Source organism: Eumetopias jubatus, unplaced genomic scaffold, assembly GCF_037043125.1.
Source record: "Eumetopias jubatus isolate StellerSeaLion01/CBP00866 unplaced genomic scaffold, mEumJub1_p1.0 scaffold_3, whole genome shotgun sequence".
NCBI lineage: Eukaryota > Metazoa > Chordata > Mammalia > Carnivora > Otariidae > Eumetopias > Eumetopias jubatus.
The window spans coordinates 193,394,858-193,410,391 of NW_028274809.1; the positions used below are offsets into that span (position 1 = coordinate 193,394,858).

Sequence of the window (15,534 nt, forward strand, 5' to 3'; positions counted from 1 at the left end):
GGGGAAAGACACAGCTAATTCTAGAAGGGAAGATGCCATGAATAATGTCCCAGAACAAAACCAAAAGAGTGATAATATTTGTTTTATGGGAGTTTTTTTCCCAAGAAACAATTTAAACTAAAACTATGGGGGACAGTTCAGTCTGAAACAATAGGTTTTTTGGAACCAAGTGTGATCCCCCTGCACGCCCCTCGGACACTGGACCGTTGGCGCCACGGCATTCCCCAGGCCCACAGGCTCCTCTGGGAACGAGGCACAGAATGAGCACAAAGGGACAACTTCATCTCTTCAAATTTCATCCTACCAGTATGTTCTCCAAGAACTCAACAAGTTTTCCTCTAAACCATTTACCCTTTAAGACCCTGTGCCCATGGGCCCCAAAGACTTACTTGAGCAAATCCATCAGGTGCCGAATGAAGTCGCCCTGGCCAAGCAGCAGGTACCGCCTGACGGCCTGCATGTGGTCCAGCAGGCTGTACTTCTTGTTCAGCACGTCCAGCAGGTACTTGCTGGTCTCAAAGTATGCGGCGTCAATTTTCCCCCGGAACGCGTTCTCCAAATCTGTGAACAAATCTGCGGCTACAAAGAACAAAAGGAGAAATATACAGACGTATGTAATTTGTCTTTTAATAAAGAGAAAACAAAAGGCTCCTACGTATAAAAGCCATTGCCAAAACCCCCCGATGGCCTCGGTGGCAGACCCAACTGGCTGCGCGTGTGCTCGGGAAGGTGAGTGAGCCCCCAGCCCCAGGACGCAGACGTGCAGCCGTGTGTCCAGGAGTCACCCCTGGGAGAGGGGCCCCAACAGCAGTCTGGCACTTGCTGGATCTCAAGGTCAAGTCACCCTCTGCAGTATGACGAACCCAAAACCACACTCCAACACGCCGGTGAGCAATACAGTGCAGGGTGGGTCACCATTCAAGTGCCCACATGCACCTACAGGACACTTTGGGAAGCGGGCTGAAGAAGACACAGGATAGCACATGTGAGTATGAGCTTTGTCAACTGCGAGCCTGGCTGTAAGAGTGAGACCACGTGTTACTGCAGGTGTGCGCAGACCACGCATTACCGCGGGTGTGCGGCGTGAGACCACGCGTTACCGCGGGTGTGCAGCGTGAGACCACGCGTTACCGCGGGTGTGCGGCGTGAGGAAGCGCACGCTGCTCTCCACCAAGGTGGAGTCCGATGACGCAGTAACAGGAGGGCATGACGTGTGAGTGGTACCGTGACATTTTTTTTTTTTTAACCGTGACCACATTTTAAGGGGCCGTGGAGGGTGGGGAGCGTACTTCTGTTGAACTGTGTAGTTTTAAAAATGTAAATATTACCCCCCAGAAACATTTTTACTGAACCACAACTTGAGTCACGGAGGATTTACATTCCAGAGGAAAGGTGTAACCCTAACCAGCTCGAGCCCAGCGTGGCCAGACACCATACACGCAACACTCCTTTTTCCCTAATGCGTTAGGCCTCTCCCACACTCTTGTTTGTAAAACTGGACTCTTTATTCTTCAGTCACACTTTCAAATATTCAAAATTTTTCACATGTAAGAAATAGAAAATCGACTTTTTCCCCCTGCTTTTGTGTTCCTAGCAGTCTTTCCAGGTTTGCGGTCTTTCAGTTTCCCAACCGTACTACTAGCCTAGCAGCAAAGAAACCCTCGTCCTGCAGACCGCAGCAGCATGGGGGGCCGTGGCACAGGGCGGTCACTGCAACCAAGAGGACGGCCACGCACCTCGGCAGCGGCCACAATCCCCCACGCCCCCTGCACGCGAGCACCACGCGAGCACGGGCACCACGCTCCGTGCCCTGGGCTGGCTGTCTTCTCTAGGCACTAGGAAAAGGTCAAAATCTGTCCATACAATTCTCCTGCCTCTTCTTCCTTGTTCTACATCTTAAACATAGGTACTTCCCAAAAATCTGTTCTTGGACCTCATCTCTCTCTTATTCTAAGAACTAAACTGGGGTCTATACTTCCTAAAACGTGTATGGCTAAATTGTGTGTGTTAAGTACACTTGGGGCAGGGAGGAGAGGCCTCTGATCCCAACAGCTGGAGCATCCTCGATGCCACGGAGCCCTGTCCTTAACCAGCATGGTGACACGGGCACTTCCCAAAGCCCTACAGCTGGCCCTGACCTCCATCTGGATTTTCAGTATAGTTTTTCCAGTACACTCTGGAGACCTCCTCCAGCAAGTCCTCTCAGACACTAAAAATCAAATTGGGCCAAAAGGTACATGAGCAGATGCTCAACACCACTCATCATCAGGGTAATGCAAATCAAACCACAGAAAGGCAGCACCTCACAACTGTCAGAATGGCCAGAATCAAAAACACAACAGGTGTTGGCGAGGATGCAGAGAAAAGGGGAGCCGAGCCCTTGGGCATGGCTGGTGAGAAGGCAAACCGGTGCAGTCACTGTGGAAAACACTTTGGAGTGTCCTCAAAAAATTAAAAATAAAACTACCATATGATCCAGTAATTCCACTAGTGGGTATTTACGCAAAGAAAATGAAAAGACTAATTTGAAAAGATACGTGCACCCTATGTTCATCGCAGCATTACTTATAATACACAAGATACAGAAGCAGCCCAAGCACCCAACAACAGATGAATGGTTAAAGAAAATGTGGAATACGCACACAATGGAATATGACTTAGCCTTTAAAAAGAAGGCAATTCCGCTGTGGCAATGCTGACGGACCTGGAGAACGTTATGCTAAGGGAAATACCGGCTGGTATCACTTCTGTGTGGAATCTGAAGCCATCCAACTCAGAGCAGGGGAGTGAGCTGGTGGCTGCAGGGCTGAGGGGAGGACAGTCCCAAGGGACAAAGGTCTAGTGCTGCCAGGTGAATAAGGTCTGCGGCTAGCGTACACCCAGCGCCTACAGCTGACCCTACAGTACCATACACGGTCTGTCTCACTTAGCGCTTCCTTTCATTTTACTGTACATGTTTCTCTTCATCAAAGGCACAGCTATCACCACGAACAACCGTTCGAACCGTCTCGCCTACACCTGCCGTGCTGTCCCACGCACAGAGTCAGAACGAGCACGTGAGCAGCAAACGCAGCCAAGACCAGGAAGCTGTACACGTTAAGTCGGCCACACACAAACCGCTGTGGGATTACGGGGGCGTGGGGGGGGCAGCCGATGGGGGAAACAGAAGAGGGCAGCAGCCAAGGAGGGAACCAGACAATGTTTAGAGCAGGCGGAATCTAACACAGCACTCCGAATACACTTGTCAATCCCTGCTGACCCCTGAATGAGCCTCTGGGATAGCTGCGGCCACCATCAGCAACATCTGTCTTTTCTTAGCTCGGCAAACCAGAGCTACAGCATTTAAAGAAAACAGCAATATAAATTACTAAGTATAAAACAGCTACACCTCGTCCAATACTTAACTCCACATAAAAAAAGGAATGGAAAATTTGCATAGTAATATCTCATACACATCACACTATGTATTAAGGTATTTTGGGTAACAATTCAGAAAATCAGTCAATCCTACTGGACGAAGGCTTCAGGCAGTATACACAGGCAGCCCCTCCATCACCATCACACTCGTACCGTCCTGGGGCGAGTCTGCAGACTTGGTCACTGCTATCATCTTTGTAGTGGGCGTCTGGTCATGACAAACCTGGTGCAAGAAATTTATTGATTTTCCTATCAAAAGGACCTGAAAAGGAAAATAGCCTAGAGTTACCTTTATATAAAAATGATTAGTCATCCAACTACTACAAATATTCATAAGCAACAAACTATTAATTAAAAACTAAAGAACAAGAATGTCTGGCATAGTATCAAGTAAATTCTAGGAACTGAAAAGACATTATTAACAAACACATATTAATAGGTCAATGTATTCAATTCATACACACTCCTAATCCTAAAATGCAGTAACACTGTGTTTAAGAAGACTGCTTCTGTCACATGATGCAGGCAGATACAAAGCCCCAAGTCTGTCTCCCGGCCTTGCCTTTCTGGACTGGTCCATCGTGATGAAGGAGGGGATCATGGATTTTCGCAAGGTATATTTGTCCTGCCACAGACGGTCTGTCTTCACCGCTGGGTCGGAGGCTACAAAAAACTGAGAGCAGAGACACAGCCATGTCAGACAGCGACCCTCGCGGCAAACTATCTGCTAACGGCAACATCAAAGGAGTCCCCCTGGGAGCAAAGCTCTCGAGATGCAGAAGACTCGCCCTTTATACAGCAAAACTTGCCTTAAAAAGCATTTTGGATACATCACTCTCTAAATGGAATCACATATGTCCCAGACTTTTTAAATGAAGAATTCCCGAAGATGTACAGTCTTCACGATGAGCATCAGTGGTAACCCTCTGCTGTGTAACTTCGAGGGTCTGGGTGAGAGGGTGGAGTTCTCCTCCCTCAGTAAAAACATGCAGGCCTCTAGAGGGGAGCTGCCCCCTCCTGCCCGTGTACAGCCCTCCACAGGCTTGCTCTTGCAGAGCCCCCAAGTCTGGAACTCAGAGGGGCCGAAGCTAACATACTCCGCTCCTGGACTGAGGGCTCCAGAGAGACCTGGACATACTAGTGGGCAGCACCCCTCTACCAAGAGCGCTGCAGGAAGTGACCTTCCCAAGAACCGCCCCTGCTCAGAAGCTTCTCCACTGTCCACTGTGCTCTTCACCTTCTCTGACTCCACTGACCAGCCTGACCTCTGACAACAGAAATGGCACGGGTGTTAAGGGAGAGCTAAATTGCTAGATTCCAGCTCACCTGCTCCCACAACGAGGCCACTCTCATTTTTCAGGCAGATGTCCTAACAGAATCATGCTTTCATCTCTATAAACTCGATTTCAAATAGAGCTGCTCAGTCAAAGCCAAGTCTTAATTCTTACAGACATGCCAGACTTCCTTTCCAAATAGCCATGTCCACTGACACTCCCACAAGCAGCACGTTCCATGTTCTCATCCTTGCTCATTCCAGATTTTGCCAGTTGGTGCGCCATTTTTTTCCTCTGAACTAGGACACCTCATCAGACACTCTCACTGTTATTAATTATATCAACAGATCAAAAGGGAGGAAAGTTGACTAGATCAAGAGAGGCTGAGGAGGTATTTGAGAGCATCTTTATTTCCCAGCCTCCAGTGGTCACCAGTGGGCTTTGTTTCATCATCATGAACCTGGAGTTAAGTGCATCTGTGTTCCAATCCATACACTTGTTATCCTTATTGGCACTCCAGGGTTCCCACTCTGGGATGACGAGAGCCTCTTCAAGCTGCGAAGTCCTTTAGACTTGAGCCGAGTTGTCTTCTTTGCTTCTAGATGCTCTAGGCTCATCTCCCTTTCTCCCTAGACCTAGACTCAGCCCCTCCTCCAAGGAGCCCCAGGTTCCTTTTAAATGGTACTTGGACCACAACCTCAGTACTTGGTAGTGTCTTAAGTTAGAAGCTGGATGGTTTGAGACTCGGCACGGGCCATGTTACGCATGGCAACTTGGCTCCCTAGCGGGACTGTAAAATCCAGTTAAGTCATAACATATCTGAAGTGCCTCTTTGGTGATTCTGACACAAGTTCCAAATAACCAGGTGAACAACACACAACCCTCACTAAGGAAAGTGTATCCACAGGGACGAAATGTATTTAAAGAATTTTAAAAATATTTTTAGTAATTATATAGCAATACAAAATTAATGGTTTCCTAGCAAAACATAAATAACCAAAATTAACCCAAGAAGAGAGAACTTGAAACCAGAAAGGTAAAATGTTATCACTAAGGCACAGAGCCTACTTAACTTAAAAAAAAAAAAAAAAAAAGACATTCTTATGTTGAAGTATTCTAGACCACAGAAAAATATACAGAATGCTTCAGTTTATTTTATGGGTCTCATATAACACTACCAAAACCTGATAAAAATAATACCCCAAATGGGCACCTGGATGGCTCAGTTGGTTAAGTGGCTGACTCAATTTCAGCTCAGGTCATGATCTTGGGGTCCTGAGATCGAGCCTCGTGTCGGGCTCCAGGCTCAGCACGGAGTCTGCTTGAGGATTCTCTCCCTCTCCCTCTGCCCCTTCTCTCTCTCATAAATAAATCTTTAAAAAAAAATAATACCCAAAATGGAAAGTATAGGCCAGTTTCCTTTGTGAATACAGAAGAAAAAATTATGAATAAAATAGTATCCTTGCATTACCAGAGTAAGGTATTTTTCGTCAGAGTACACTACACTTCCAATATACTACTACTTGTCTAAAGACAAGGGAATATGTAACAAATTATAAAATAGTATCATGTAGTCATTAAAACTAAATAAAGTTCATCCTTAACTAACACAAACCGTTCTGAGAACCAGGTGAAAAAAAATACAGATTTTCTTCCCAGGAAAAAAATAGTGCATATATCCACAAAATACACTTTTATGTGCTGATATTCAGGAGTTTCAGAGATCATGCTTTACAAAAGTCTTGGTGCAGAATAGTAAAATTTAATGCCATGAAGTTTTCATTATTAAAAAAACACGTTATTTGGTTAAGCAGGAATGCAAAATAGTATGTTTCAGAAATATATTCAATGAAGGTTGAAAAGTTCTTTTTCATTATTTACTTCAAATTAAAATAAAGTAAAAAGGGTTACAAAATATCATGTATGCACAGTATCTGATACACACATAAAGAAATATACCAAAAATATTAACAGGTTATCTGCTCATGATGGGATTACTAATAAACTTTCTGTTAATATGCTCAAAAATTTTTAATTAGTAAATATTTTTAAATCAGAAAAAATATTGTCCAAAAGAACTGAGTAATTCAAACCAATGAGGGAACATAGGGTGCCAGTTAAAAAAAACAAAAAAACAAAAAAACAAAAAAACTTCTCAGTAACATCACTTTTCCAAGGCAATCAGAGAAAAAAGTTTTTTTTTCTGTTCATGGAAATCTACTCCCCAGGATAAATATTTAAAGAAACAAGATTTTTAGTGATGTTAAGGTCTTATATTTGATCCCCGTTAAGTCAGGCCTAGCTTAGGTGGTATGAATTACACACAGCCCATCTCCTTGTAAGTAGACATGTGAATAAAGGCCAGTATTTTTATGACCAAGAGGACGAGATCACTATTTTCAACTCAAATTTCTTATCTTTAGATACAAATTGAAATTACCAAGGTATTTATTGATCTTTTTTTAAGATTTTTTTTTTATTTATATTCCCCTTCTCATTTTAAATACATAACTAGTGACAGCTTTGAGGGATAATCGGTACTACTATAATTAAGCTATCACCACCTGAAGATACATGTCAATTATTCCTGACAAATTTTTTAAAACACTGTAAGCCCACCATGAGTAATCTGAAAGGTCACCCGACTGCTCTGTGGCCTACCGTTCAAAAGATTAGATGAACTGCATATAAACTGTATTTATCAGTTATTCACTTAAAAGAGAAGAGCTAGTTTCTACAAACAACACACTAATTTACCCTGATAGTTGGAGTGTAGCCGGGTTTTTATCAGTAAGAGCAATAAGACAATTTATTTTAAAAGATAAAAAACTCAGACAATTCAGTTATCTTTAGAAATTATGAAAACATCACTTCATCTGAGGGCAAAGCAGCGTGCAATCAATCTCCCAGCAAACACTGAAAGGAATAGGTACATCCTAGCATTTAATTAATCCTCTGAAAAATATATAGTTATAGAGGGAAAAAAACCAAGGCCAGAACATAATTGCTTTTATTTCATTGATGCATTTTCCACTCAAGGTTCTTTAATTTTCACCATGTGTCAAACACAGAAAGAACTGAGAAAAAAATATAACATAATTGTACCATGAATTCTCATTAACTGTTGGACAAATGCCAAGGCCTCCCTACTAAAACCAGAAATGAAGAGGGTAATTTTCTTAGCAAGCAGCACAGTTTCTAAGAAACAGATCCATTATTACACACAGACCCTCACCTCCAATGTCAACAGGCAGGCAACTCCCAGGAGCCCCCACCCCCGCCACCCTGAGACAGGGAGAGAGGCTCTGGGCCCCAACGGGGGAGGACCCGAGCCGGGGAAAGGTAATGTGCGAGGTAAGTGGGTGCATCACCGAGCGCATCAGGGGTGGAGCACAGAACTGCCAGATATTTTATATGGTAAACTTTTAAATTCAATAATTCTTAGCAAAAGTATAAAAGAAACAGAGTAACAAGAGCGCTGAATGCATCCACAGATATCTCGAAAAGCAGTCACTGCATTCTCTCTGGTTCATTCACTGACCTTCCAATCCAAGGACGTAGATTTTCAGTTTTAGAGCATCTAAGTAAACATGTGAAGCAAGTTTGAAAATTTTCGAACTTTCTGAAAGCAAAAGACCTTACTTTTACCTTTGCCCTTCTTTTCTTGCTCCTAGTTGAAGCCCCTCACCTGTTGACAAGAATTATCCAAAAGACAAAAAATAAAAATAAATTAACACTGAACTATCTTGGGGCGCCTGGGTGGCTCAGTCTGCCTTCGGCTCAGGTCATGATCTCAGGGTCCTGGGATCGAGCCCTGCATCGGGCGCTCTGCTCAGCGGGGAGTCTGCTTCTCCCTCTCCCCGTCTCCCACTCGTGCTCTCTCTCTGGCTCTCTCCCTCTCAAATAAATAAATTATTAAAAAAAAAAAAAAAGAAAGGGAAAGAAAGAAAAAAAAAAAACACTGAACTATCTTGTTCTTACCTTAAACTGGCATAATTTGCTCACCTCAATCACTAGGGAGAAAACCCATGTGAGCTACTAAAGGCCTAATAGATACAGTTTCTCTAGGTAGCACTAGTTACAAAATGAAAACCAAATGTTTTCATTTGTACTACTTTGCAACAGCCAAAAATAATTAGAAACTTCTTCCCAAATGTTGAAAGTACTTTCTAATCATTTACAATATCTATAAATTCTTAGAGTGCTCTATTTTTATCCACCTTTGCACTTCCTAACAGAGGATAAGCAAAATGCAAGTTGGATACCAGTTCCTGCTGGTTGGGCTAAAGGGTCCTACATTTTTGTGACAATTCACAGTAAAATCCCAACTGGTGGACCCAGTGGCAGTTTTTAATGATTCTATACCAGAAACAGTGAAGCTTGGAGGCCACTTGGCATTTCTGGTAAAAGAAAAAGAAACTCCTTCTGGGGCTGCGAAACAGCCAAAGCCAGAGCAGCTGAGGCAGGACACTGACCACTGCTCAGCAGCAGGAGAGCGAGAGAGCAGCCTTTCCAGGGAACACGGTAAATCCTGGTACAGGAAGGAGCTTCCTGGAAGGACAGAACTAGACTGTAGGTAACACGAGCTCTCGAGAGCCAGCAGCAAAGAGACTGAGATCTCCTGCTCAGTAGGAGCCTCGTGCAAGAAAGTCACTGAGGAGTGGGCAGCTGGGTCAGAGAAGGAAGGTCCAAGAGCTCCAGCAGGGACAGGCAAGGGCAGAGAAAGTTCCGGGTCCCACACCTGACCGGCACTCCACACGTCCCGAGGCAGGAGAAGAGCTTGCTGTACACGCTCACGCCTGTGCTGACTCTGCAGGAAACTAGCTCCCACCCACAGCAGCAGGCCCAGTCCACAACTTTTCTTGGGGGTCTTGTTCTAACTGGGGGTTCTGGAGCTGGGGTCCATGAGCACAGAATGCAGGAAGGCAGGTCTATAAATGTGGAAGGGAAGGAAGGGAATCACACTTCGACTGGCACTAACTTGTCTGAAATTTAGTTCTTCCTTCCATTATAAATGCAAAGAACAAACTACAGTCCCCGTGACTTTGTCACCAGAAGGAATCAGATGTTCTCACATCCCCTGTGGAAAGTTGGTGCACAGATCTCAAAGTCACTAATCCTTCTTACTGAACGCGTTAATTGAAACATACATCTATTACTGCATTGCTAATTTAATACTAAATCTGGAAACACTACATAAAGTTAAACAAAGTTCTGTACCTTGTAATTTCTCTTGTACGCAGTGTTTCCTATTCTTCATTGACGATTAACTACCCCCCCAACCCAGAGAAACTCCCAAGATGCGATTCTACAAATGACAGGGGGTATGGACCACGGAGGCATTCTGGATTCATCTCCGTCTCCTCACCCCAACCTTAACGGCACACTCTGCACATGTCCTGCTTGAGTCCGGCTGGTGCTGCCGAGAAGCCCAGGCTTCGCTGTGCCTCCCAAACCTCCTCATGCCCACGTCAGACCTCCCTACGAGGTTCCCAAGGGCAGCCAAAGGGACCGAGACTGAGAACGACCGGGCTCTACTCAGGCCGGCTGAATACATGGTAGGTATCAAGGACATCTCCAAAACCAGCAAGGCAGAAGCAACTCAGCAAAGGAGTTAAGTCTTAGGAGCCAGATACCACTGGCTCCCCTTCACATAATACAGTCACCACTTTAAAGTGCGAATTCAGTGGTTTTTAGTATTTTCCACAAGGTTGTGTAACCACCATCGCTATCGAATTCTAGAACATCTTCAACACCTGCAGAGAAGCCCTTCAGGCAATGACCTCCCCTCTCCCTCTCTTCCCCACCTAACCCCAGACAGCACTAATCTTCTCTCTGTCTCTATGAATTTGCCTATTCTGCACATTTCATGTAAACGAAAGCATACAATATATGACCTTTTGTGTCTGGCTTATTTTACTCAGCCTAATGGTTTCAAGATTCACCCATATCCTAGCATGCATCACAATTTCATTCCTTTTTAAGGCTGAGTATTCTATGACATGGACAGACTGCATTTTGCTTGACCACCCATTAGCTGACAGACAGTGGCACAACTTCCACTTTGGACTATCCTGACAATGAATAACGCTTCTATGATGCTCCTGCACAAGTTGTAAATGAATGGGTGTGCTGGCCTCTCTTGGGGACACACTTGGAACGGCCAGGTCTGCGTGTAACTTCCCAAGGAACCGCCAGCTCTGTTCCTCAGGGGCTACACTACTCCATTCCCACCAGCACTGCATTAGGTTCCAATTTCTCCGAGTCTTCACCAACACTTGTTATGTTCTGGCTTGTTCGTTCTTCTAATACCACCCCAATGAGTGTGATACGTCGGTATCCAACTGTGGTTTCAGTTCACATTTCCCTGAGGACTAATGTTTTGAATCTTTTCCTGTGCTTATTATTAAAGGCCATTTGTAGATCTTCTTTGGGAAAATCTCTACTTTGGACTTGGCCTATTTCTCAATTGGGGTGTTTATCATTTTGCTCGAGTTGTGATAGTTCTTTATATATTCTGGAAGCTAGGCCCTTACCACATATATGATTTGCAAATACTTTCTCCCATTCTGTGGGTTATTCTTTTTACTTTCTCAATAATGTCCTTTCATGTACGTAAGTTTTTAATTCTGATGAAATCCAACTTAGCTCTTTCTTTTGTTGTTAACCTTTGGTGACGTATCTAAGAAACCACTGCCCAACCCAGAGACATGAAGATTTACACCTCTGTCAATTCTACAAGCATTACAGCGTTAGGTGTGAGGTCTGTTTTGAGTTACTTTTTACACGTGGGATGCAACTGAGGCCCAAACTCATTCTTTTGTGTGTGGATAGCCAGCTATCCCAGCACCACCTGCTGAAAAGACTATTATTTCTTCACTGAGTGGTCTCGGGGCACCTGCTAAAAACCAACTGAACAAAAATGAATGCATTGATTTCTGGACTCTCAATTCTACTCTCTCGATCTACCGGCCTATACTCATGCCAGTACCACTTCAGATTGCTGTGCCTTGTAGTACGTTGTGAAATCAGGACATGTGAGTCCTCCAACTTTGTTCTTTTTTCAAGATCTGCTGTGTGGAGATACCAGCGATTTTTTTTTTCCATTTCAGTTACTGTACTTTTCAGCTCCAGAATTTCTTCCCTGGGTCGTTTTTTACAATTTCTGTTTATCTACATTGTGTGCTTTCTTTGGTCACAGAATGGGAGCATTTCCTTATACAGGTATTTAATAAACTTTTTTTTTTTAAGATTTTATTTATTCATTTGAGACACAGAGATAGAGAGAGAGAGAAAGAGCACGAGCAGGGGGAGAGGCAGAGGGAGAGGGAGAAGCGGGCTCCCCGCTGAGCCAGGAGCCTGATGTGGGGCTCGATCCCAGGACCCTGGGATCATGACCTGAGCCGAAGGCAGACACTTAACCATGTGAGCCACCCAGGCGTCCCCTAATAAACTACTTTTAAAAGCGCGGTTATAAGGCTCACATAGAGCTACTTACAGTTAACCATACACTTGAAGAAATCTGATTTCACAACTAAGTTATAACTCATTACATAGCTAAGGGGAAATTAACCAACGTAGGAACTGGAGACAAAAATACCCGAATTTTAGTCATCTAAGGATCAAACACACAATTGTCTAAACAACCAAATTCTTATGGTAAATATATTATTTAGAGTAAATCAAAGAGAATCTTCCCAAAATTAATCCAAGACTTATATGAACATTTATAAATGCATGGTTCAACGGAAAACAAAGAAGTCGAAGATCACCACAAATAAGAGAAGGGCCACAGATATCTTAGGGCCAGTGGGCATTCAAATTTTATCTAATGCTCTTCTTTAATTAATTAAGAGCAAATAACATAAGCATGCTTACCATGTGCCTGACTCAACCCCGGCACATCGGCACAACCCCATGAGATTGGCACCACTATGGCACACACAGGAAAGATGTGGAAGGGCAGACTGAGAGAGGCCAAAGTACTTGCCAGGATACAGAGCCATGAGAAACTGAAGCTGAGTCATCACACTCCAGAACCTGAGCCCCTAAGCTCTACCCAACAGAGATAAAGCAGCCGGGTTATAACAAGACCCACTGCTCAGTGGTATGAGCCCACTGGCATCACAGTACTAACCATGGAAGGCTCAAAGCAAAGAAGGTAATATACTTTATGTCAAGAAGGATTCCTTTTAGCTCTACCAGTCACGATTCATTTTCGAGAAATCCTACCAGCACAACTAGTAAAGCAGACAAGCTCTTCTGGGGCATAAAGGACTAGCTGAGCAAAGTAACTAGCAAATAAAAAATATACCAATCCTGAGGATCCTAAGCCCTTCCCTAAACTCAGACCCCAAGTAAGAAGAATATCAGTAAATATAAAACCTTAAAAAAAAAAAAAGATAAATCTACTATAGTACAATGTTAGTATTCAGGTAGTCTGAGGAGTGTTTTGTACAGTCCTTCTGACTTTTCTAGAAGTGTGAAATTATACAAAAAGAAAAACATTTAAGAAAAACTTTACCAATGACGCAAGATCTGAGATCAGCTGAAGTGATAGTTTTACTAATCCTAACATTGTATTCAACAGACAGGAATGCTTATTTAGTATTTTTTTCTTTAAATAAACAAAACCTACAGTTGGTTTTACACATATTCTATGCCACAAGAGTTCTTCAAAATGAGCATCCCAAATGTAAGCTATCCCAATCGTAAAGAGTTTGTTTTTGTCTTACTGCAGTGAATCCCTGTTCAAAAATAGTAAAGAAAACAGTCTACAGGAAGATCAGTTTGGAAGTCTGTGCCTGATTCTATCTACATTTGCCATTAATTCTCCGGTCCCACAATTAGTATCAACAAAATAAATAAATAAGCACAAATCACACAGAAAGCAGACCATCAATAAAGAACTGGTGGTACTTTCAAGGACTATTTTATTTTTTTTTTTTTAAAGATTTTATTTATTTATTTGAGAGAGAGAGAATGAGAGAGAGGGCACGAGAGGGAAGAGGGTCAGAGGGAGGAGAAGACTCCCTGCCGAGTAGGGAGCCCGATGCGGGACTCGATCCCGGGACTCCAGGATCATGACCTGAGCCAAAGGCAGTCGCTTAACCAACTGAGCCACCCAGGCACCCCTTTCAAGGACTATTTTAAAAACACAAATGCATACAATGAATTAGTGGTATAATTAAGGACTACTTGAAAAACCTCATTGCTAGAAAATGTAAACCAAATTATTCTCAAGAAAAAAAGACAAAAGTATTACAAGTTAGAAATCAGGTACTAAATTTAAAAAAGATAATGAGCCAGTCTGTGGCTCTAACTTTTAATTGGTAGCAATATATATGCCAGTAGGGTCCAGACAACAATTCCTACCCCAACCTCTGAAGAAAATCAGGTTCAAGTCAACTGGCAGCTATTCAAAGTTAGTATCACCCAAATTCATATAATTTACATATTAATTATTGGGTGGGGAAGGAGGTGGAATACAAATGTTTTATTAATAAAAAGGAGCAATTTTCATCTTTTTATAATCTTGACTTTTTTTCCTATATAAATCTTTTATTTCTAAATGTCATTCCAGGAAAATCTTGACTCTTTTATTTGGGAATGAGATAAAGTCCAATTTCAGTAAGAATTTGGGAATGCATCTATTTCCCATTAGGTGCTGCACGCTGGAATGTGGTATATACGGTAGATGTGGCAAAAGGAATGTTGGGGGAGGGTCAGCAATCGAATCTGTGACTCTCTGTACAACTCTCACAACTTTTTCCTAAGTCTGAAATAATGTGAAAATAAACAGTTAAAAGAAAAATAATTTTAAAAATGCAATCACAGACACAAGATATCCAAGTGTATAAAACCATCCCATGATTCAAGTCTAGAAAGACAGACAAATCCACTGGGAAAATGGGCAAAGGACAGGCACAGCAATTAAAATAAAAATAACCAATAAACACGAAAAGCTGGCCAATCTCCCTAGTAACCAGTAAAACACATCACAGGAGATGCTGCACATCACACAGTGGAGTAAAACCCTTCCAAGAACGGAGTAGCGAGTGCTGACCAGGCTGGAGCAGCAGGAGCCACAGAGCGCCGACGGGGGGGGGGGGGGGGACCGGCAGGGCCATTCCAGAGCTGGAAAGGGCAGAACCAAAATTTAAAGGATGCATTCCCCAACAGCGAGCAATCCCACCTCCCAGTGCTGACCTTAGAGAAACTGGTCAATATATACAGGGAGGCATGAAAAAGGATGTTCTTTTCAAGGACGTTCAAAAGGTTTACAACTACCAAGACCAGAACCTCCATCAGAAGAGCTGCTACGTAGAAAGTGGGATGTCCACGTTAGTATGTGTAGCACTAAAGGACAATGGTAACACCACCACGGAAGGAGCCACAAGACGCGATGAGCAACCCACACCTGCACCTGGAGATGCCACTGAGTGCTTCGAAAACACCCCTCAAAACCAACCCCTACGGTTGGCTCTGCGGCCATGCTTTTTTTTTTCCTTTAAAATTTTTTTTATTATGTTAATCACCATACATCATTAGTTTTTGATGTAGTGTTCCATGATTCATTGTTTGTGCACAACACCCAGTGCTCCATGCAGAACGTGCCCTCTTTAATACCCATCCCCAGGCTAACCCATCCCCCCACCCCCTCCCCTCTAGAACCTGTTTGTTCCTCAGAGTCCGTAGTCTCTCATGGTTCGTCTCCCCCTCCAACCTACTCCCCTTCATTCTTCCCCTCTTGCTATCTTCCTCTTTTTTTTTTCTTAACATATCTTGCATTATTTGTTTCAGAGGTACAGGTCTGTGATTCAACAGTCTCGCACAATTCACA

General features: G+C 43.3%; 1 protein-coding gene across 1 annotated transcript in view; it reads right to left on the reverse strand.

Moving 5' to 3' along the window:
- Positions 1–15,534, reverse strand: part of TUBGCP3 (tubulin gamma complex component 3) — a 73,391-nt gene that overhangs the window by 27,254 nt on the left and 30,603 nt on the right. Inside the window, exons 12-14 of the mRNA XM_028087365.2 lie at positions 3,980–4,090; positions 3,571–3,679; positions 390–579 (exon numbers count right to left, since the gene is read on the reverse strand). Of these exons, the coding sequence (XP_027943166.1) occupies positions 390–579; positions 3,571–3,679; positions 3,980–4,090 (410 nt within the window). The remainder of the gene's footprint in view (positions 1–389; positions 580–3,570; positions 3,680–3,979; positions 4,091–15,534) is intronic.